Here is a 22,775-nt window from a genome sequence, read left to right as displayed (position 1 = left end):
GAGTATCTGACCAAGAGGGAGGATGTAGATGATGAAGAGGAGGGGGCCAAGTACGGAGCCTTGGGGAACACCTTGAGTGACTGTGGCTGTGGCAGAGGTGTGGTTGTGGAGAGAGATGAAATGGGATCTGTTGGAAAGGTAGAGCCAGCTGAGTGCAGTACCGTCGATACCGAGGTCTTTGAGTCTGGTGAGCAGGATGTTATGGCTCACAGTATCGGAGGCTGCACTCAGGTCGAGGAGGATGAGGATGTTGAGGGAACCGTGTCAGCAAAGGTGAGGAGGTCGTTTGAGGACTTTGAGGAGAGCGGTTCTGTGCTGTGTAGGGGGCGAAAACCAGATTGGAGAGGTTCGAATAGGTTATTGGCAAGAAGATGGGTTTGTAGTTGTGGAGGCGACTATGCGTTCCAGGGTTTTAGACAGAAAGGGGAGGTTGGATATTGGGCGGTAGTTGTTGAGAGAGGAGGGATCCAGACCAGGTTTTTTAAGGATTGGGGTGACAGCGGCAGTTTTGAAAGCAGAGGGACAGTTCCAAGGGACAGTGAGGAGTTGAAGAGGTTAGTGATGTAGGGGCATAGGACCGGAGGCAGGACTTCAGAAGTGGAGTAGGGAGGGGGTCAAGGGAGCAGGTAGTGGGTTTGGAAGAGCTGATGAGTTTGGAGATTTCAGGAGGAGTGACTGGGTTAAACTGGGAGAGGAGGAAGTGTGGAGGAGGGGTCGGGAGGTCTGGAGGGATGGAGAGAGGAGGGTCCAAGGTAGGTGCTGGAGTAGATCCTGGAAGGTCAGATACAGGGGATAGGGATTTGTAAATGAGATTGATTTTGTCAGTGAAAAAGTGGAGGAATGAGTTGCAGAGATCCGGAGTAGAGGTAAGGAGGCTGTTGGTCCGAGGCTTGATGAGGTTGTTCAATGTGGAGAAGAGGGTTCTGGGGTTTTGGCAGGGGTCGGTGAGGATGGTGGAGAGGTAGGCAGATTTGGCAGCAATGAGGGCATCTTTGTGGTAGGCGAGATGGGATTTATAGGCTTCATGATGGACTGTGAGGGATGATTTCTTTGTCAGACGTTCAAGTTGGCGGCCAGTTTGTTTCATTTTCCGGAGTGCAGGTGTGTACCAGGGTGAAGAGGTGTTAAAAGTGACGGTTTTTGTTTTTAGGGGGGCCAGGGTGTTGAGGGAGGTAGACAAGGTGGAGTTGAGGTGGTCTGTGAGGTCATCGGGTGAGGTGAGGGTTGAGTCCAGGTGGAGAGTGGTGGAGAGCAGGTCAGAGAGATGGTGGGGATTGATAGATTTGAAGGTTGCGGAAGGTGATTTCTCTCAGGAGGTGGGGTTGGGGTTGGAGAAGGGATGGTGAACCGTATCAGTTTGTGATCAGAGAGGGGAAAGAGGCATGGATGGAGGTCGAGCACTGGTTGGTTGGTGGAGCAGACCAGGTCGAGGATGTGACCTTTTCTGGGTGGGGAATGTGACATGTTGGGTGAGAGAGAAGTTATCCAGTAAAATTTTGAATTCTGATGAGAGCTTGCAGGTGGGGGAGTCCATGTGGATGTTTAAGTCACCGAAGTAGCAGCAGACGCGGGGAGAGAGATGAGGCTAGTGTGAGGAGTTCAGTAAAATCAGAGAGGAAGGAGGGATTTGGTTTAGGTGGCCGGTAAATGAGGATGACTGTCATGGAGGAAAGAGTTTTGAAGGCGAGATATTCAAACGATGATACTGAGGGGAGGGTGAGTTCTGTGATCCGGAAGTTCTGATTGAAAATGACGGCGCAGGCCAACTCCACGGGGGAGGGGCGGGGTTTGCAGATGTAGTTGTAGCCAGGGGGATGCTTGGTTGAGGGAGAAGAAGTCGTTGGGTTGTTGCCAGGTTTCGGTGAGCAGAAGGAAGTCAAGAGTGTTGTCGAGGATTAGTTCATGGAGGGCAGGGGCTTTATTGTTGAGCGATCGGGTGTTGAGGAGGGCAAAGTTGGCATGGTGAGAGGGTGGTGGGATGGGGGCAGGCTGGAGAGATCTGAGGTTGTCCGGTTAGCAGTGCGTGTGGTCGTGGGGTTGTGGGGGTATTGCAGTTGAGGGGGACAGTGAGCCGATTAGCAAATGATTGGAGAGTATGATTGAGTGTATGTGAAGTGGGGAAAGCACTGTAGTCCGGTCCGGGTTTTCTGTGTAGCCTGATGATGCGTTCAGCCCTATGTGAACCAGTGGGTGAAGCATTCAGGATGACTCGGGACAGGTGCAACAGAGCGTGCAGGTGACCAGATGGATGGAATGGATTGTCCGTGGTGGAAGAAAACAAACTTGGCGCGAGAGCTTCTGTGGATGTAACGCGTCGACGTAGAAGTCCGAGCTGTTTGATGACTGGGATGCAGGATGGAATGGAGTAGGTTGACGAATGGGACCAGTTGCAGAGTTGAATATTTGATCATGATGCCGGAGCGGAGGGACGGAGAGCTCCGTGATAGTGGTTAGCCGTGGGCTAGGAGCACAGAGGTGGAGGTGGAGATGGATGAATGAGGTGATTGCCAAAATGATCCACAGCATGACCGAAGGAGAGGAATGTCTAGTCTTGGTCGCTCGCTCATCTGGTGGAGGTTGCCTATGAGGAGGAGGTCAGCAATCGAGTTAGCCGAAGCAGCTAGGATTTGCCGCCACGCCTTGTTGTGAACGGGGGCAGCTAGCTAGCGGCTAACCGGACGGGGCAAGAGTCCGGTCAAGGAGCCCCAGGCGGCTTCGGGAACCAGCAGAGAGACTGTCCAGAGGTACAGAGGCTGTCCAGAGGTAGGGGGTACAGCGAACACAAACACAAGAGAATAGCATAGCATTTATAGGTTTAAAAAGGTGTAGGACTTTGTATCTCCTATTAAAACATGTCTTCTTCCAGACTAATGGAAAGAAAACATTTATTTTACTTAACTCACATTAAAGTTACGTTGCCATTAGAAGAAGTTACGTTACTTTTAGTACAAGTTACGTTAGTATAAGTTATGTTAGTATAAGTTACTTTTAGTACAACTTACTTTAGTATAACTTATGTTAGTATAAGTTACGTTGTCTTTAGTATAAGTTATGTTAGTATAAGTTACGTTTCTTTTAGGCAAAAAGTGACGTCGCCCTTTAGATTAAGTTAGGATGCCTTTAACTTTGACGTTTTAGCATCCTCGCTAGCATCCTGCTCGATAACAGTAACGCTATACTAGGGTTTGCTTATGTTAGCTTATGCTAACGCTAGCCACCTGGCTAACAGCTAATTAGTTTGTTCCCGCTCCGAGTTTAAACCCGCAGATGTCCGTCTGACACCGAAACACACTTTAATCGTTATCTTAAAAACACCAGACACACAGATACCAGCGTAAGCTAACGCTAAAGCTAGCATGAGTGTTACCTTTAGCCACAGATAACAGCATCAGCTAACGCTAGCCTGAGCGTTACCTTTAGCTACAGTTACACACAGATAACAGCGTAAGCTAACGCTAGCCTGACAGTTAACTTTAGCCACAGATAACAGCTTAAGCTAATGCTAACGCTAGCCTGACGGTTACCTTTAGCCACAGATAACAGCGTAAGCTAATGCTAACGCTAGCCTGACAGTTACCTTTTGCCAGTGCGACAGTAGAGTTCTCGGTATCGATGGTGTACAGGATCCCTTCATAGCGGATCTCGGCCTTCGAGATCAGGCTGATCTTGCTGCCGAGGTACGGCGTCCCGCCGCTCATGGTGTCCGCTGCCAACCGGCGGTCCGCGCGCAGGGAACCCGAGGGAGCCTTGTGTCGCGAGCAGACAGAAGAAGGAGATTGTTTCTGCTTTCTTTCCACCAACAAGCTCTCGTCACAGCTACAACATGGCTACCTCATCCTCCATCGGATGGCTGAGAGCGCGCGGGCTAACGGGAAGTTGTAGTATCGCGCGTTTACGCTCAGTCGTGAGATCTAGATCTGTGTGAGATAGAAGAGCAAACACCCAACGGTGTGTGTGTGTGTGTGTGTGTGTGTGTGTGCAAAGCGGAGAGACTGAGAGTGTGTGTGTGTGTGTGCATCTGTGTGTGTGTGTGTGTGCAGAGCGCAGAGACTGTGAGAGAGAGAGAGAGAGAGAGAGAGAGTGTGTGTGTGTGTGCGTGCAGAGCAGAGAGACAAAAAAAAAAAAAAAAAAAAAAAAAGAGAGAGAGAGTGTGTGTGTGTGTGTGTGTGTGTGTGTGTGTGTATCGGAATAAAACGTCCAAAATAGCGATACAAAACATCAAAAGCCTCGAAAGATTCAGAGTACAAACGTGTAGCGCCACATACAATCTATGCACTTCACTTCAACTTTATTTACATTATCAAATCATAACAAGAGTTATTTTACAGATAGAGTAGACCACACTCTATAATTTACAAAGACCCAACAATTCCCCGCAAAGAGCAAGCATTTAGTGCGACAGTGGCGAGGAAAAACATACTTTTAGGCAGAAACCTCGAGAAACATCGCGTGTTGAGGAAAACATCCTTTCTATGTCTTTCTATTTCTATGCTCGAAAACAACTCGGATCCTCCGCGCATGCGTACATTCTAAAATACGATTTGCACAACGGTCCGATATCAAAGATGGCGGGAGCCTCCGACCCACTGGAGGACATGCTCTTCAATGAGGTGGATGAGAAAGCAGTTAGCGACTTAGTTGGCTCTCTGGAGTCTCAGCTCGGCGACAGAAAGGCTCCCGCCGCTTCTTATTCCGACGGGAAACGGGACGCAGCGCCAACGGCCGCCGGGCACTTCTCAGGGAAAGTGCGCGAGCAAGTGGGGTCTGTGGAGCCGCAACAAGGGCATCCAAAAGCGGCGTTACTGACCCAGGAACCCGGCGCTAACGTTTCTGAGCCGCTCTCCGGGAAACCCCTCACTTCTTCTACCTCCTCTGTCGCCGCCGGGGCCGTGATCACCGCCGGAGCGAGTCTACAAACAGTTGGAGTCGGAGCATCTCCCGTTATCTCCCCGGGAACTTTGCCCACTCAGCCCGGCGCTGCTAGCTTCCAACGGACGGCTGTTCTGGGCTCGAGCGTTCTGACTCCGGGCTCGAGCGTTCTGACTCCGGGCTCGAGCGTTCTGGGCTCGAGTGTTCTGGCTCCGGGCTCGAGCGTTCTGGCTCCGGGCTCGAGCGCTGCGGAGGCGATCAGGACCGCTTCTCCCGGATTACAAAGTTTAAACGGGGGTTCCGGGGCTGTGAAGTTGGGGGCCACCACGGTGATAAGTACCGCCAGTACCGGGGGATCCACGATCATATCCTCCATGGCTTCGCAGCCGAATAACTTCCCTCCTCAGCCCACAGTGGCGTCTCCCGCCGCCGGTACTCTGCAGAGGCTCCCCGGCCCGGTGAACGGACTGGACCCTAAAGCTGCCCCCGCGGTGCCCCAGCAGGGCGCCCCCTCCCCGGCAGCCTCCAGCTCTCAGGTGCTCCATCTAACTAAACTTACCAAAGGTGTAGGTTTGGTGTAGTGGGTATACTGTACTGTATGTGTATATGTATGTGTGTATATGGGCCAAAATGGGACTTTTTTGGGGGGGGGTGTCCTCCCCCAGAGAAGTTTTGAGCGTCAAAGACTTCATTTCCTGCATTTTGATACACTTTTTTTTGCACCAATTCACAGCTGAAATACTACAAAAAACACATGACAATTCAAAATATGTCAAAAATATAATGGAAAGTATGTTGTGGGTCATTGGGACTTTTCAAGTAGGTATATGGAAATCCTGGCGCTTTCTTAGTGCGTATAGCTGCGTATAGCTGCGTGTACCTGCGTATATCGTGTAGAGTAGGCTACACCACTGATTTGGTGTCAACATTGAGGGGGGGGGGGACACATTACAGCAGGAGTGTCAAACTCAACTTCTCTAGGGGCCACACCGGAAACAGAGACTGACATTGAGGACCAGACATGTAGAGTTTATTGACAGTGAAAAACGTTGAAAATAGCACCAGAAAAAAAATTACGGTAAAAGCACCAAAAACTCCAAACGTTTTGAAAAAAAAATCCCAAAAACATCTAAAAAAATAAAAAAAAGGGTAAATAACATTGAAAAAAAAGGCCACAACATGTCGGAGAAGTGGTAAAAACTAGGCGGGCAAAAAGCTTTTGTGAACCTGAATTGATATGCGGCCGATCAAAGTTTGCGAGGGGCCTGATTTGGCCCGCGGGCCTCGACTTTGACGCATGTGCATTGCTAAGCTAATGTTATGTCCACAGCAGAGAGAGAGGGAGACATGCTAAGCTAACGTTATGTCCACAGCAGAGAGAGAGGGAGACATGCTAAGCTAACGTTATGTCCACAGCAGAGAGAGAGGGAGACATGCTAAGCTAACGTTATGTCCACAGCAGAGAGAGAGGGAGACATGCTAAGCTAACGTTATGTCCACAGCAGAGAGAGAGGGAGACATGCTAAGCTAACGTTATGTCCACAGCAGAGAGAGAGGGAGACATGCTAAGCTAACAGTACGTCCACAGCAGAGAGAGAGGGAGACATGCTAAGCTAATGTTATGTCCACAGCAGAGAGAGAGGGAGACATGCTAAGCTAACAGTACGTCCACAGCAGAGAGAGAGGGAGACATGCTAAGCTAACGTTATGTTGTAGGCTGCTGGATTATGGGAAATCTGAGTTTCTCCACTAAGTCGTGCTAAAGGATGCATATATTAATTAATGTAACGCCTCCTTTGCATATTTAAAGACAACATTTCAGAGAACGTGTAATACCAGAAATAATTACCTTAATGAAAGTAATCAAAGTAGGTTTCACGGTGATATCTGTGAGGTCAAAGGTCAACCCTTAATTCTTGTGTTTACCAGAGATGAGCTCATATGTTTCTTGGTAATAAGTCATTCAGCATGAAAACAGCATCAGACATGACTAATGGACTACAGAGATCTAAGCTGACTGAGACCAGAACCACAGATTAGTCCACTAAGAGGAGCAGCTCTACTAGATATACTTTTCCTATTTAAACTTTATTTTTTCATTCAGAACACGAGAGAAAATCAGCTTTAATAAAGCTTAATAAGTTTACTGCAAAACGTGATGAGCTAAATAATAGTTTTTCTCAATTATTGTGTTTTTGTGATCGTTGGGAGCAGAAATGATAATCAGGATTACATTTAGATTAATAGCCCAGCCCTCCGGTGTAGCTGTAGCCTTAAGGTGTAGGTGTAGCCCTACGGTGTAGCTGTAGCCTTACGGTGTAGGTGTAGCCCTACGGTGTAGCTGTAGCCTTAAGGTGTAGGTGTAGCCCTACGGTGTAGCCTTACGGTGTAGGTGTAGCCCTACGGTGTAGCTGTAGCCTTAAGGTGTAGGTGTAGCCCTACGGTGTAGCCTTAAGGTGTAGGTGTAGCCCTACGGTGTAGCTGTAGCCTTAAGGTGTAGGTGTAGCCCTACGGTGTAGCTGTAGCCTTAAGGTGTAGGTGTAGCCCTACGGTGTAGCTGTAGCCTTAAGGTGTAGGTGTAGCCCTACGGTGTAGCCCTACGGTGTAGGTGTAGCCCTACGGGTGTAGCTGTACTTGTAGGTGTAGCCCTACGGTCTTAAGGTGTAGGTGTAGCCTCACGGGTAGCAGCCTACGGGGTGTAGCCCTCCGGTGTAGCTGTAGCCTTAAGGTGTAGGTGTAGCCCTACGGTGTAGCTGTAGCCTTACGGTGTAGGTGTAGCCCTACGGTGTAGCCTTAAGGTGTAGGTGTAGCTGTAGCCTTACGGTGTAGGTGTAGCCCTACGGTGTAGCCTTACGGTGTAGCCCTAGCTGTAGCCCTACGGTGTAGCCTTACGGTGTAGGTGTAGCCCTACGGTGTAGCCTTACGGTGTAGCCCTAGCTGTAGCCCTACGGTGTAGCCTTAAGGTGTAGGTGTAGCCCTACGGTGTAGCTGTAGCCTTAAGGTGTAGGTGTAGCCCTACGGTGTAGCCTTAAGGTGTAGGTGTAGCTGTAGCCTTACGGTGTAGGTGTAGCCCTACGGTGTAGCCTTACGGTGTAGCCCTAGCTGTAGCCCTACGGTGTAGCCTTACGGTGTAGGTGTAGCCCTACGGTGTAGCTGTAGCCTTACGGTGTAGGTGTAGCCCTAGCTGTAGCCCTACGGTGTAGCTGTAGCCCTACGGTGTAGCTGTAGCCCTACGGTGTAGCCTTACGGTGTAGGTGTAGCCCTACGGTGTAGCCCTAGCTGTAGCCCTACGGTGTAGCCCTACGGTGTAGCTGTAGCCTTACGGTGTAGCCCTACGGTGTAGCTGTAGCCTTACGGTGTAGCTGTAGCCCTACGCTGTAGCCTTACGGTGTAGGTGTAGCCCCTGTAGTGTGCCTAGTAGCCCTACGGTGTAGCCCTACGGTGTAGCTGTAGCCTTACGGTGTAGGTGTAGCCCTAGCTGTAGCCCTACGGTGTAGCCTTACGGTGTAGCTGTATCCTTACGGTGTAGGTGTAGCCCTACGCTGTAGCCCTACGCTGTAGCTGTAGCCTTACGGTGTAGGTGTAGCCCTACGGTGTAGCTGTAGCCAGGTGAGCCACTGTGTACCCACGTATGAGCCTAGGGTAGTAGTGACCCCACGTGGTACCCACGTAGGGAGCTAGGTGTAGCCAGCGTAGCCTTAGGCACGGGCTCACGAGAGTGCGGAGCCCACGGGAGCCCAGGAGCAGTAGGAGCAGTGAGCCGGGTAGCCCAGTAGGTAGCCCACGGGAGGTACCAGTAGCTGTAGCCTACGTGAGCTAGAGCCTACGGAGCAGTTACCAGTAGCGTAGCGCCACTGAGCTGAGGTAGCTCGTGTCCCTACGGCCTAGTAGCACGGAGCCTCGGAGCCCACGGGGAACGGTAGCCCACGGAGCCTTACGGGTCCTACGTGAGCCCGGCCCAGTGAGCAGCGACTGTGTCACCTACAGAGCATCGGAGAGCACGTGTAGCCCACTGTAGCTGTAGCCTACGGAGGGCGGAGCACGCGCGACCTACGAGCGTAGCTCTGGCTCCGGTAGCTACGGTGTAGGGTAGCACGTGTAGCCCTACCTCCGGTGAGACTGAGCTACGGTGTAGCCCTCCGTGTACTTACGGTGGCTGTACCTACGGGTAGCCCTAGTAGCCTGGTGTAGCACGTGTGCCTACGGGTAGTGAGCCCTGAGCTACGTCTTACGGTGTGCCCGTGTGCCTAGCCAGGTGTAGCTGTAGCCTATTGTAGCCTTAGTAGCCTGTGCCCAGGTAGTACGGTTAGGTGTAGCTACGTGTGTGTGCAGAGCCTAGGTTGTAGCCCTCGGTGTAGCCCACGGTGTAGCTACGGTGTAGCTGTAGCCTCCGGTGAGCCCACGTGTAGCCTACGGTGTAGCGTAGCCCACGGGTGTAGCTGTAGCCTTACTGTGCCCACGGGTAGTGTAGCCCTCCGGTGTAGCCCTACGGTGTAGCCTTACGGTGTAGCCCTACGGTGTAGCTCGTAGCCCTAGCTGTAGCCTCCGGTGTAGCCTCACGGTAGCCAGTTCGTGACCTGGTTACTGTAGCGTCCTGGAGCCGTGTAGCCCACGGCTGTAGCCTCGTGTAGCCTACGGTGTCACGTGTGCACGTAGCCTGTAGCCTACTGTACCCTACGTAGCGTAGCCTCCGGTGTAGCCTACGGTGTAGCTCACGGGTGGTAGGGTATGCGGTCTCGGAGGGCTGGTCACCCCGAGGGTGAATGCGCAGGGGGTGGTACCAACAAGGGCCACCAGGTCCACACACCCACACACACACACCCCACACACACCACACAACACACAAAAACACACAACACACACACAACACACACACAAACAAACACACAACAACACACAACAAACCACAACACACCAAAAAAAAAAAAACAACAAAACACACACACACACAAACACCACAACAAAAACACACAACACCCACAAACCACACCAAACACAAACACCACCCCCCCACACCCAAAAAACACACACACAACAAAACACACACAAAAACACATAACAAAAAAAACACACAACAACAAAACACAAACAAAAAAAAAAAACCAAAAAAACACAACAAACAACAACAAAAAAAAAAAAAAAAAAAACAAAAAAACACACAAAAAAACACACAAAAAACAAAAAAAAAAAAAAACACAAAAAAAAAAAAAACCACACACACACACAAACACAACAAAAACAAAAACAAAACAACAAAAACACACACACACAAAAACAACACACACACACACAAAAACCAAACACACACACAAACAACACACACAAAACACACACACACACAAAAACACACACACACAAGACACAACACACACAAAACACACACACAAAACACAACCCAAACACAACACAAGACAAATACACACACACAATAACACATAGAGTACACACACACACACACACAAAAACACCACCACGAACACAAGAAACAACAAAACACACACACAAAACACACACACAAAAAAAAAAACAAAACAACAAAAAACAACACACACAACAAAAAACACAAAAAAAACACACAAACAAAACAAAAAACAAAAAACAAAAACAAAAAAGTACAACAACAACAAACAACAGGACAACACACACCCAACAAAAACACACACACAAACACACACAATACACACAAAACATAAAAAACAAAAAACACACAAAAGAAGAAGTTCCAACTAGAACCAACATTGCAGCAATCTCAATAGATGAGGAAATTAAAACAGGTAACAACCCCTCATTCATTAAACCAATTAAATAATACAATATAAATAATCCTATATATGAGATATACAATATAAAACAAAAATAAAAAAATAAATAAAAAAAAAAAAAAAAAAAAAAAAGAATTAAAAAAAAAAAAAAAAAAAATAAAAAAAGAAAAGAAAATAAAAAATATAATTATATATTAATAAATGTATTGAAAAAATAAAAGTAAAACATCTTATATGTGCATATGAAGAATGATTAGGGGAAAAGGATGTGTATATTGAAGATATTTCGATTATTGGTGTATTTATTGAAGATATTTGATATGTGTATATTGAAGATATTTCTCTGATTTATTGGTGCATTTATTGAAGATATTTGATTTATTGGTGTATTTATTGAAGACATTCCTGTGATTTATTGATGTATTTATTGAAAGATGTTTCTCTGATTTATTGGTGTATTTATTGAAGACATTCCTGTGATTTATTGGGTATTTATTGAAGATATTTCTGATTTATTGGTGTATTTATTGAAGATATTTCTCGATTATTGGTTATTTATTGAGGATAATTCTATTTATTGGTGTATTTATTGAAGACATTCTGGATTTATTGGTGTATTTATTGAAGACATTCCTGTGATTATTGGTGTATTTATTGAGGATGTTTCCTGTCCCAGGGATGGTTCTGGTCCTGATCGAGACGGGCCAGCTGGTGATGGTCCCCAGCAGTTCTGGCCCGCGCAGGCCAAGACGCAGCAGGCCCAGGCCCAGGCAGCGCCAACCTCAACCAGAAGGGCGTCAACAGGAGGCCATCCTGGTCAGCAACCACGCCACGGTACGTTAAGCTCCTCTGTACATAAAATACCGATTTCTGATCCTAACGATCACAAACACAATGTTTACACTTTAGGAAAGTTAGTTTTGGCAGACCTTTACAAAGTTTTGTCTTTGGAGACTTTAGAAAGTTTGTCTTTGGAGACCTTTAGAAAGTTAGTTTCATAGACCTTTAGAAAGTTTGTTTCATAGACTTAGAAAGTTTGTTTCATAGACTTTAGAAAGTTTGTTTCATAGACTTTAGAAAGTTTGTTTCATAGACCTTAGAAAGTTTGTTTCATAGACTTTAGAAAGTTTGTTTCATAGACTTTAGAAAGTTTGTTTTGCAGACTTCAGAAAGTTTGTTCTTCATAGACTTTAGAAAGTTTGTCCTTTGGAGACTTTGGAAAGTTTGTTTTAGTAGACTCTTAGAAAGTTTTGTCTCATAGGACTTTTAGAAAAAAGTTTGTCTTTTGGAGACTTTAGAAAAGTTTGCTTCCCATAGACTTTAGAAAGTTTGTTTTGCAGACTTTAGAAAGTTTGCTTTGCAGACTTTAGAAAGTTTGTTTCTCAAGACTTTGAAAGTTTGTTTCATAGACTAGAAAGTTTGCTCTATAGACCTTTGTAGAAAGTTTGTTTCATAGGACTCTTGTAGAAAGTTTGTTTTGGAGACTTTAGAAAGTTTGTTTTGGAGACTTAGAAAGAAAGTTTGTTTCATAGACTTTGTGAAAGTTTGTTTCATAGACTTTAGAAAAGTTTGTTTCATAGACTTTAGAAAGTTTGTTTCATAGACTTTAGAAAGTTTGTTTCGGGAGACTTTAGAAAGTTTGTTTTGTAGACTTTTAGAAAGTTTGTTTCATAGGACTTTAGAAAGTTTGTTTCAGAGACTTTTAGAAAGTTTGTTTCCATAGACTTTAGAAAGTTTGTTTCGTAGACTTTTAGAAAGCTTTAGCTAGACTTTAGAAAGTTTGTTTCCATAGACTTTAGAAAGTTAGTTTCATAGACTTTAGAAAGTTAGCTTCATAGACCTTTTAGAAAGTTTGTTTCATAGACCTTGTGAAAGTTTGTTTCATAGACTTTAGAAAGTTTGTTTTGGCAGACTTTAGAAAGTTTGTTTTGGGAGACTTTAGAAAAGTTTGTTTCATAGACTTTTAGAAAGTTTGCTTTGCAGACTTTAGAAAGTTTGTTTCAAATAGACTTTAGAAAGTTTGTTTTGCTGACTTTAGAAAGTTTGTTTTGCAGACTTTGAGAAAGTTTGTTTCGGAGGACTTTTAGAAAGTTTGTTTCATAGACTTTAGAAAGTTACTTTTGCAGACTTTTAGAAAGTTTGTTTTGTAGACTTTAGAAAGTTACTTTTTGCAGACCTTTAGAAAGTTTGTTTTGGAGACCTTAGAAAGTTTGTTTCATAGACTTTGTAGAAAGTTTGTTTTGGGAGACTTTAGAAAGTTTGTTTCCATAGACTTTAGAAAGTTACTTTTGCAGACTTTTAGAAAGTTTGTTTCTCAGGACTTTAGAAAGTTTGTTTCGTAGGACTTTAGAAAGTTTGTTTCGTAGACTTTAGAAAGTTTGTTTCAGAGGACTTTAAAAAGTTTGTTTTGGAGACTTTAGAAAGTTAGTTTCGGAGACTGTAGAAAGTTCTTTAGAATCCCCAAACAGGTTCCTCCGGTGTAAACAAAAAGGTAAAATAAAAATATTTAACAACAAAATAATTCAAAAGAAGCTTACAAAAACATTGGGAAAAAGCATCAAAACCTCAAAAATGCTTGTTTGATGGTGCTCATTGTAAGGTTTCCCATGATGCTTTGCTGCTGCCTAACGCTGTCCTTCTCCCTCCCTGTTGTCTGCAGGTTCTCAGACGGTCCGCTGGTCCGTTCTCAGACCCAAGACCAGAATGGTTCAGTCTCCTCCACCACCGCATAGGTCTGCTTCCTGTTCCCATCACTTTATAAACAGATTATAACGGAACGTAGATGTAACAACGATTATGTAATCTAATACATGTTTACTTCATTATGTAATAACACCTGATGATGTAATGATCTTGTTGCAGCCCTAGAAATGAGAAACAACTGTTGGCCCAAAATAACCCTCTACACCTCTGCAGCACAGAGAGCATCTGATTAGTAAATAGTGCGGGTAAGATGTGAAGTGAAATGTGTTTGTGTTCCCAGAAGGCTCTCACGGTGGGCGCCGGGCGGAGCCGCTGTGTCGGGTGAAGATGACCCCCAGAAGGGGCCCAAACGGGTGATCACCACCGGGGACGCCAGTGACCAAAACCTGCGTCGTCCCGCCCCGGCTGACCAGCGACCCCCCCGCCCTTCACCACGCCAGAGTCAACATGGTGTCGCAGGTCAGTTCAACGCCTACTCTGGAGTCTGGAGGCTGCTTGGTCCAGACAGACCAGAACCCTCCGCTGAGGTTCCTTCCCTACACCGTGTTCGCTATCCCTCCCAATCAGCTGACTAAAAAAAAAGTCATGTGGACAACATTCTCAGATCATTGGCCAGATGAGTCTAAGTGCATTTCCTTTAGACTTTGGAAAGTTTTAGAAAGTTAGTTTTGCAGACTTTTAGAAAGTTTGTTTTTAGACTTTAGGAAAGTTAGTTTTGCAGACTTTAGAAAAGTTAGTTTTGTAGACTTTAGAAAGTTAGTTTTGTAGACTTTAGAAAGTAGTTTTATAGACTTTAGAAAGTTAGTTTTGCAGACTTTAGAAAGTTAGTTTTGCAGATTTTAGAAAGTTAGTTTTGCAGACTGTAGAAAGTTAGTTTTGTAGACTGTAGAAAGTTAGTTTTGCAGACTGTAGAAAGTTAGTTTTGCAGACTGTAGAAAGTTAGTTTTGCAGACTTTAGAAAGTTAGTTTTGCAGACTTTTAGAAAGTTAGTCTTTGCAGACTGTAGAAAGTTAGTTTTGCAGACTTTAGAAAGTTAGTTTTGCAGACTTTAGAAAGTTAGTTTTGCAGACTGTAGAAAGTTAGTTTTGCAGACTGTAGAAAAGTTAGTTTTGCAGACTTTAGAAAGTTAGTTTTGCAGACTTTAGAAAGTTAGTTTTGCAGACTTTAGAAAGTTAGTTTTGGCAGACTTTTAGAAAGTTAAGTTTTGCAGACCTTTTAGAAAAGTTAGTTTTGCAGACTTAGTAGAAAGTTAGTTTTGCAGACTTTAGAAAGATAGTTTTGTAGACTTTAGAAAAGTTAGTTTTGTAGACTTTGAGAAAGTTATTTTGGCAGACTTTAGAAAGTTAGTTTTGTGAGACTTTAGAAAGATAGTTTTGTAGACTTTAGAAAGATAGTTTTGTAGACTTTAGAAAGTTAGTTTTGTAGACTTTAGAAAGATAGTTTTGTAGACTTTAGAAAGTTAGTTTTGTAGACTTTAGAAAGTTATTTTTGCAGACTTTAGAAGGTCTAAATTAAATGCTTTGAAGAACACACTCTGGCTCTTCAATTGGCCGAGAATAAAACAAATGTGAAGTCTTTACGGTTTGTGGCTGCTGGTTACAGCTGCTCATGCTTCCCTGACTAGTGTCAGAGACTAGTGTCAGAGATTGGTGTCCCATCAGTCACGCATACAAAAAACATAGGAACATGGGGAGTTCAGGTTGGGGAAACCGGGTAGTAACCCGATAACACCCTTTTTGCGCTCATTGTGAAAGCCCCGCGAGTAATCAGATACCGGGCTGACTCGCCATCAGTGTTTCCTCGTGGTGTCGACAGGGAGATGCAGGAAAACATCAACAAGTGTAAGAACTTGAAACCTTTTTAAATGCCTTTTTAACGCTTTCATTTGATGCTTGTTTTGACGCTGTCATGCTTTTAAATGCCTTTTTGACGGGTTTTGACACTATTTCATTTCGTTTTTTTTGAAATTTTTTGAAGCTTATTTAGATGCTTTTAAAGGCTTTTGGCACTTTTTGACTCCTGTTTTTAAACCCTTTTATATGCTTTTTCTTTTGATTTTTGAGATGCAGAAAATGTGAAGAAGTGTAAGAACTTCCTCCACTCTGATCCTCGCCGCACAACTCTCCTTCCCGATACCTAAGAATGCAAGCCTGTTACTCAACACATAATAAGATTCACATATAATTTAATACTACATAACATGTAGTTGTCTTACTACCACATAATCATCATAGTTAAAAGTACCACATATCATCATCATGGTATTAGCAACACAAATAAAGTTACACATAACATTGTAATTACATAAATATAGTCAAATTAAGATGGTACAAATTAAGACACAAACAAAAGATAAAGAAAAAGGATACGAACCAAATAAAATAAAAAAAAGATAACAACTACCAATACACAGCTTATGACTATACATTAATCACATTAAACAAGTCTTCACATAATCACAGGTTATAGCGGGTTCCACATTAATCACAGTTATTATAATTTGTATACACATAATCATCATAATTATATACAACACACATTAATATCAAGGTATAGTACAACACACAAATAACAGTCACAACACAAATACAACTAAACATAACATATCTAACATAAAAGTAAAAACAGAGCAATAAACAAATTGCAACACACAGGTACTGTATTACATAATCATCATGTGTTAAGATGTACACATAATAATTGTAAGACAGGGTACTACCACATATAATCATCATTTTAATACATTGGTAACATAACACATTTATAGTACAACAACACATAACATCATTAGCGGTAATCACATAACAGTAAGGGACCACAAACATCATGGAGTCACTGTGGTCTACCACAACATCAGTTATTACGGGGTATCACAAAAATTGTATATACGTACACAAATCATCAGTTACATACACATAAAATGATAAGGGATCACAACATCATGATTATTAGGAGTGTAGCTTACCACATTAATCATCATGTGTTATAGTACAGACCTGGGTATACCACATAACATCAGTTTATATACAGACGGAACTACCACATACACATGTGTTATAAAATTATAACATTAATCATCAAATTGTAAAAAGGTAGCTACACATATCATCACATGTGTTATTAGTACAGGACTTTGGCACGAACACATTAATCATCATGTGTTATTAGTACAGATGGATAAACATTAATATATTTATAGTACTGTGTAATACACATTAATCATCATGTGTTATAAACTTGGTAACCTACACATTAATCATCATGTGTTATAGCAGATGGTAATACACATTAATCATCATGTTATTAGGAGCTGGTACTACCAACATTAATCATATGTTAATCGAGTGGATACCACATAATCATCAGTGTGTTATAGGCAGGATGTCGTTACCACATTAATCATCATGTGTTAGTACAGACGCCCATTACCACATAATCATCACGTGTTATTAGTGCAGGACCCGCTGGTAGCTACCACATTAATCATCATGTGTTATTAGCAGGATGTTGGTAACGTACCACATTAATCATACGTGCTATTAGCATGACCACTACCACATTAATCATGTGTTAGTAGTTAAGTGTTGGTGGTATGTTAGGGTGGAGAGGGGTGATAGTATGTTTGGTGTGGGATATAGAATATAGTGTGGGTGGGATTATGGGGGAGGAAATGGGGGTGGTAGGATGAATATATGTGTGTGTTTTGTGTGTGTTTAGGATGCAAGATTGAGGGAGGAGTTCACCACCTGGCTGCAGGTTGAAGTTGAAGTCCCCTGACACCCCACCTCCTCCTCCCTTCCTCAAGGTGGCACCACAAACTACTCCTAGTAGTACTATATATATATATGCAGCATATATACATACACACACACACATCACAAGCTAATAGTAGATACCACTGTATATATATATGTATATATATGCAGTGGTATATATACAGTTGGAGAGGTGTCCTCCTAGCTGAGAGGTTGTCCCCCGTAGAGAGGTGTCCTCCGTTAGAGGTGTCCTCCGTTGAGAGAGGTGTCCCGTGGTTGAGAGGTCCTCGTGTTGAGAGGCTGCCTCCTGTAGAGAGGCTGTCCTCCGGGTAGAGAGAATCCTCCCGTAGAAGCCCCTCTCAGATGGTCCTCCGTGGAGGCCTCCTAAAGCCGTAGGTTAGCTGTCCTCCGTAGATAGGTTGTCCTCCTAGAGAGGTCCTCCGTAGAGAGCATCCTCCTCGTAGAGAGGCGTGAGAGGGTTATCCTCCGTAGAGAGGCTGTCTCTGTGAGAGATGTCTCCTCCGCAGATGGTCCTCTCCTAGAGATGCCTCCTCCGTAGAAGTGCCCTCCTCCGTAGAGAGGCTTCCTCCCCCCGTAGAGAGGTCTCCGTAGAGAGGCTGTCCTCTCCTAGGCCAGAGGTGTCCTCCTGTAGAGTGGTGTCCCTCCTCCCGTAGAGAGGTTGTCCTCCTCCGTAGAGAGGTTGTCCTCCTGTAGAGAGGTGTCCCCTCCTAGAGAGAAGTTTCCTCCGTAGAGGCTGTCCTCCTCCGTAGAGAGGTGTCCTCTCCTGTAGAGAGGCTGCTCCTCCGTAGAGAGGTGTCCTCCTGTAGAGAGGTCCCTCCGTAGAGAGATGTCCCTCCTCCCATGTTGAGAGGTTGTCCCTCCGTTGAGGAGGTGTCCTCCGTGTTGAGAGGCAGTGTGCATCTTGAGAACTATAATCATAACTTATATTATCAGTTAATTTAAGTCTGTGTTAGTCTATAGTTCTTGCACATTTTAGCTTCACCTTCACCTCCAGTGGACATTGCAGTGGGTTGTTGATTGAATACAACGCCTCTGACCTTTATCCTATCAATAAGATCATGGTATAGTAGCTAAACCCTGATTATTTCATACATTCAAGAAATATATAAATTACTTGAACAATTCACAGCCACAATAACAATTAAAAGTATGTTATTTGGAACATTATAAGCTAACATCTGGAAATGTTCGCTGTTGAGGTTGGTGGTGAGTAAAGGTGCTGACTCGGTACCGCTGTCTTTGTCTCCATAAACTCATAACTTCATCTCTCACAGCCCTCTACAGTCGCGTACGAACTGGACATTTTACAGTGATGCACTCTTTGAGAGGGTGTGCAACTATTAGGTTAGGTTCCTGAATCTCTGTAACCGCAGTTACCCTATAGCCTTGAGTTATTTTCCCAAAGCCAAGAAAATCAAATGCACACAGCAGCGCCAACCTTGCCATGAGGCAATATGCAACTAGTTTAGCTATGAATGGTTTATACTATATAGTGTCTTGGGTTTTGGTTTCTCATGAAGAAGTTCAATGTTGTAGACCTACAGTTCCCCAAAATACAGTTCAATCAAAACTAAATCAAAATATACCCCATTGTGTGAACGAGGTAATCAATATTAGTTTGTAAGAGCGACGTCAGTTTTGTTCTAATACTGTACAAACATCTTGCACTGAGTAGACAGACCCTGCCCCCACTGCTAAAAAAAAAACTTCAGAGGAAACACTGAATATATATATATATATATATATATATATTTATATATTTTACATATATATATATATATATATTTTTTTATATATATATATATATATATATATATATATATATAAAATATAATATATATATATATTCATATACTATATATATATATATATATATATATATATATATATATATAAATATATATATATATATATATATATAAATATATATATATATATATATATATATATATATATATATATATATATATATATATATATAATATGCTTTTTATTTACTTTTTCAGAGTTTTTCTCCTAACTTTTTCATAGTTGTGTTTTTTCTGATTTTTTATTAGTCTTGGTTGTTTTCCTTATTTACTTGAGGGTATAACAACAAGAGGTGGTATATAACAACTGACTGAGGGTATATAACCTAACTGACCCTGAGCTGGTATAACCCTAACTCCTGACCCTCTGGAGCGGTATAACCCTAACCCTAACCTTGAGCTGGGTATAACCTCCCAATCCCTGACCTCCTGAGCTGTACAACCCTAACCCCTGACCCCGAGGGTATAACCCTAACTCTAACCCTGAGGGTAAGCAACCCTAACCTGACTCCTGGAAATTGGTATCAACCCCAACTCCTGGACTCTGAGCTGGTATAACCCTAACTCCTGCACCCCCTGAGCTGGTGTTACCCTAACTCCTCAACCCTAAGCTGGTATAACCCCACCCTCCTGAGCGGTATAACCCTAACCCTGACCTGAGGTCCACAGTAAATGATAATTCAATCAAACTGGAGACTTTCTCCACTTTGTATTTAACTTCAGTGAAAGATCTTCACTAACTCTAACCCTTGGTGTTGTTTCTCTTCAAAAACCTACTTCTTCTGCTGTTTTTTCACCCCTTCTTCAAACTCTTTTAGCATTTGTTTCTGAGATTTGATTTGACCTTCCTTTATACTTGGTTTTTCTCTACCTTCTTTTTAAGGTTGTACAATACATATTATTAATGACATAAATCAGGTATAAGTGTGGTTTCTTTAAGGTTATAGGGGGGTTTAGGTGGGTGGGGGTGTAGGGTGTTTATATTTACAAAATTCTACCCTACATCTTAACTATGATTAGGTAGGTGCCAACACTGGTACCACACACACCAATACACAATACACAAACACACACAAAACAATACACATCACAAACAACACACACACATAATACACCACACTAATACAATACACACTCAATACACACACACACACACACACCACACACACACACACTAATACACACACACACACACCTAATACACACAACACACACACTAATACACACACACAATACACACACAATACACTAATACACACACACAAAACACACACACCAATACAACACACACAAACACACACACACACACATAATACAATACACTAACACACACACACACTACACACATACACATACAACACACATACACACTATCACACACACTAACACACACACACAAATACACACAAAAAATACACACACACACACTCACACACCACACCAATACACACACACACAATACACACACACACACAACACTCAACACACACACACATACACACACACAAACACACACACACACACTAATACACACACACACACACACACTAATACACACAACTAATACACACACACACACACTACACACACACACACACACACAATACACACACATATACACACACACACACTATTACACACACACACACTAACACACACACACATAATAACACACACACACATACACACAATACAAACACATAAACACACTAATACACACACATACACACACACACACACAAACACACACACCATACACACACACACACACACACACACACTACACACACACAATACACACACACACTAATACACACACACACACATAATACACACACACTAATACACACACACACACACACATAATACACACCATACACACACACCACACACAAATACACACACACATACACACACACAATACACAATACACACACACACACATAATACACACACACACAATACACAACACACACACACACTAATACACACACACATACACACACACACATACAATACACACACACACCTCACACACTAATACACACCACACATACACACACACACTAATAATAATACAATAATAATAACCACACTAATACACACACACACACACACACACACAAATACACATAATACACACACACTAATACACACACCACACACACACTAATACACACACACCAATACACAATACCACACACACACACACCAATACACACACAACTAATACACACACACACACATACACACACACTAATACACACACACATACACACACACAATACACAATAATTAACACACACTAATACACACACACTTACACACACACACACTAATACACACACCAAAATACACACACTAATACACACACACACACACACACACTAATACACACACACAATACAACCACATACACACACACTAATACACACACACACCACACACACACCAACACACACATACATACACACACACACTAATACACAATATAATACCAACACACAATACACACACATACACACACACAACAATACACACACACACACAATAATACACACAACACACACACATAATACAAAATACTAATACACACACACACACACCAACACACAATACCACACACTCACACACACACTACACACACACACACACAATACACACACACTAATACACACACACACTAATACACACACACACACAAATACACACACACACACTAATACACACACACTAATACACAGACACACACACAAATACACACACGCACACTAATACACAGACACTAATACACACACACACACAAATACACACACACACAAATACACACACACTAATACACACACAATACAATACACACACACACAAATACACACACACACAATACACACTCACACACACACACACAACACACACTACACACACACTAATACAAACACACACACACACACACACACCCACACACACACACACACACTCACACACACACACACACACACACACACACACACACACAAAACACACACACACTGTAACATCACACACACACACACACACACTACACACACACAATACACACACACACACAACTACACACAAACACACACACACACACACACACACACACACACATACACACACACACATATCAATACACACACACACTCAACACACACTTCACACACACACACACTAATACACACACACACTACACACACACACACACACACTACTACACACACACACAAATACACACACACTGATACACACATACTACACACACTACTCACACACACAAACACACACACACACACTACACACTACACACACACTAACACATTACACACACACACTACACACACTACACACATTACTCTCACACACACACACACACACTTACACCACACACACACTTCACTTACACACACACCCTACACACACACACATACATCTCACACACACACACACTCACACACAGCAACACACACACACACACACACTAATTTACATTAACACTCTTATATAACTGACATACTCCCTGAAACATGAAGACATAAATGTCTAGAAGAGAAATGTGAACTTTGGATAAAGCCAGATCAAATGTTCTCCGTCTCCTTTCCTCCCCTTGTCTCCTTTCCTCCCCTTGTCTCCTTTCCTCCCCTTGTCTCCTTTCCTCCCCTTGTCACCTTTCCTCCCCTTGTCTCCTTTCCTCCCCTTGTCTCCTTTCCTCCCCTTGTCTCTTTCCTTTACCCTGACAGTAACTCTCTTCAGGGTTATTGTGTTATTGTGGAAGAAAGATAGAACGTTATTGTAATGTTATTGTAACGTTATTATTTTAAAGTTATTTTAAAGTTATT

The 22,775-nt window shown here is 43.1% G+C and overlaps 2 protein-coding genes across 3 annotated transcripts in view; one reads left to right on the top strand and one right to left on the bottom strand.

Moving 5' to 3' along the window:
- The window catches only part of LOC120563615 (protein LSM14 homolog A-like), a 30,515-nt gene extending 26,636 nt beyond the window's left edge, over positions 1–3,879 (bottom strand). For both annotated transcript variants that reach the window (XM_039807900.1, XM_039807901.1), the window contains exon 1: positions 3,578–3,879. In XM_039807900.1, the coding sequence (XP_039663834.1) occupies positions 3,578–3,698 (121 nt within the window). In that variant the 5' untranslated portion in view covers positions 3,699–3,879. The remainder of the gene's footprint in view (positions 1–3,577) is intronic.
- Positions 3,880–4,362: 483 nt separating this feature from the next.
- The window catches only part of LOC120563709 (transcription initiation factor TFIID subunit 4-like), a gene marked incomplete in the record, with an annotated part of 45,657 nt that continues 27,244 nt past the window's right edge, over positions 4,363–22,775 (top strand). The window contains 1 exon segment of the mRNA XM_039808070.1: positions 4,363–5,042. Within this exon segment, the coding sequence (XP_039664004.1) occupies positions 4,473–5,042 (570 nt within the window).

The sequence above is a fragment of the Perca fluviatilis genome, chromosome 8 (genome assembly GCF_010015445.1).
Source record: "Perca fluviatilis chromosome 8, GENO_Pfluv_1.0, whole genome shotgun sequence".
NCBI classification, from domain to species: Eukaryota; Metazoa; Chordata; class Actinopteri; order Perciformes; family Percidae; genus Perca; species Perca fluviatilis.
This window is presented reverse-complemented; position numbering and strand designations above follow the sequence as displayed.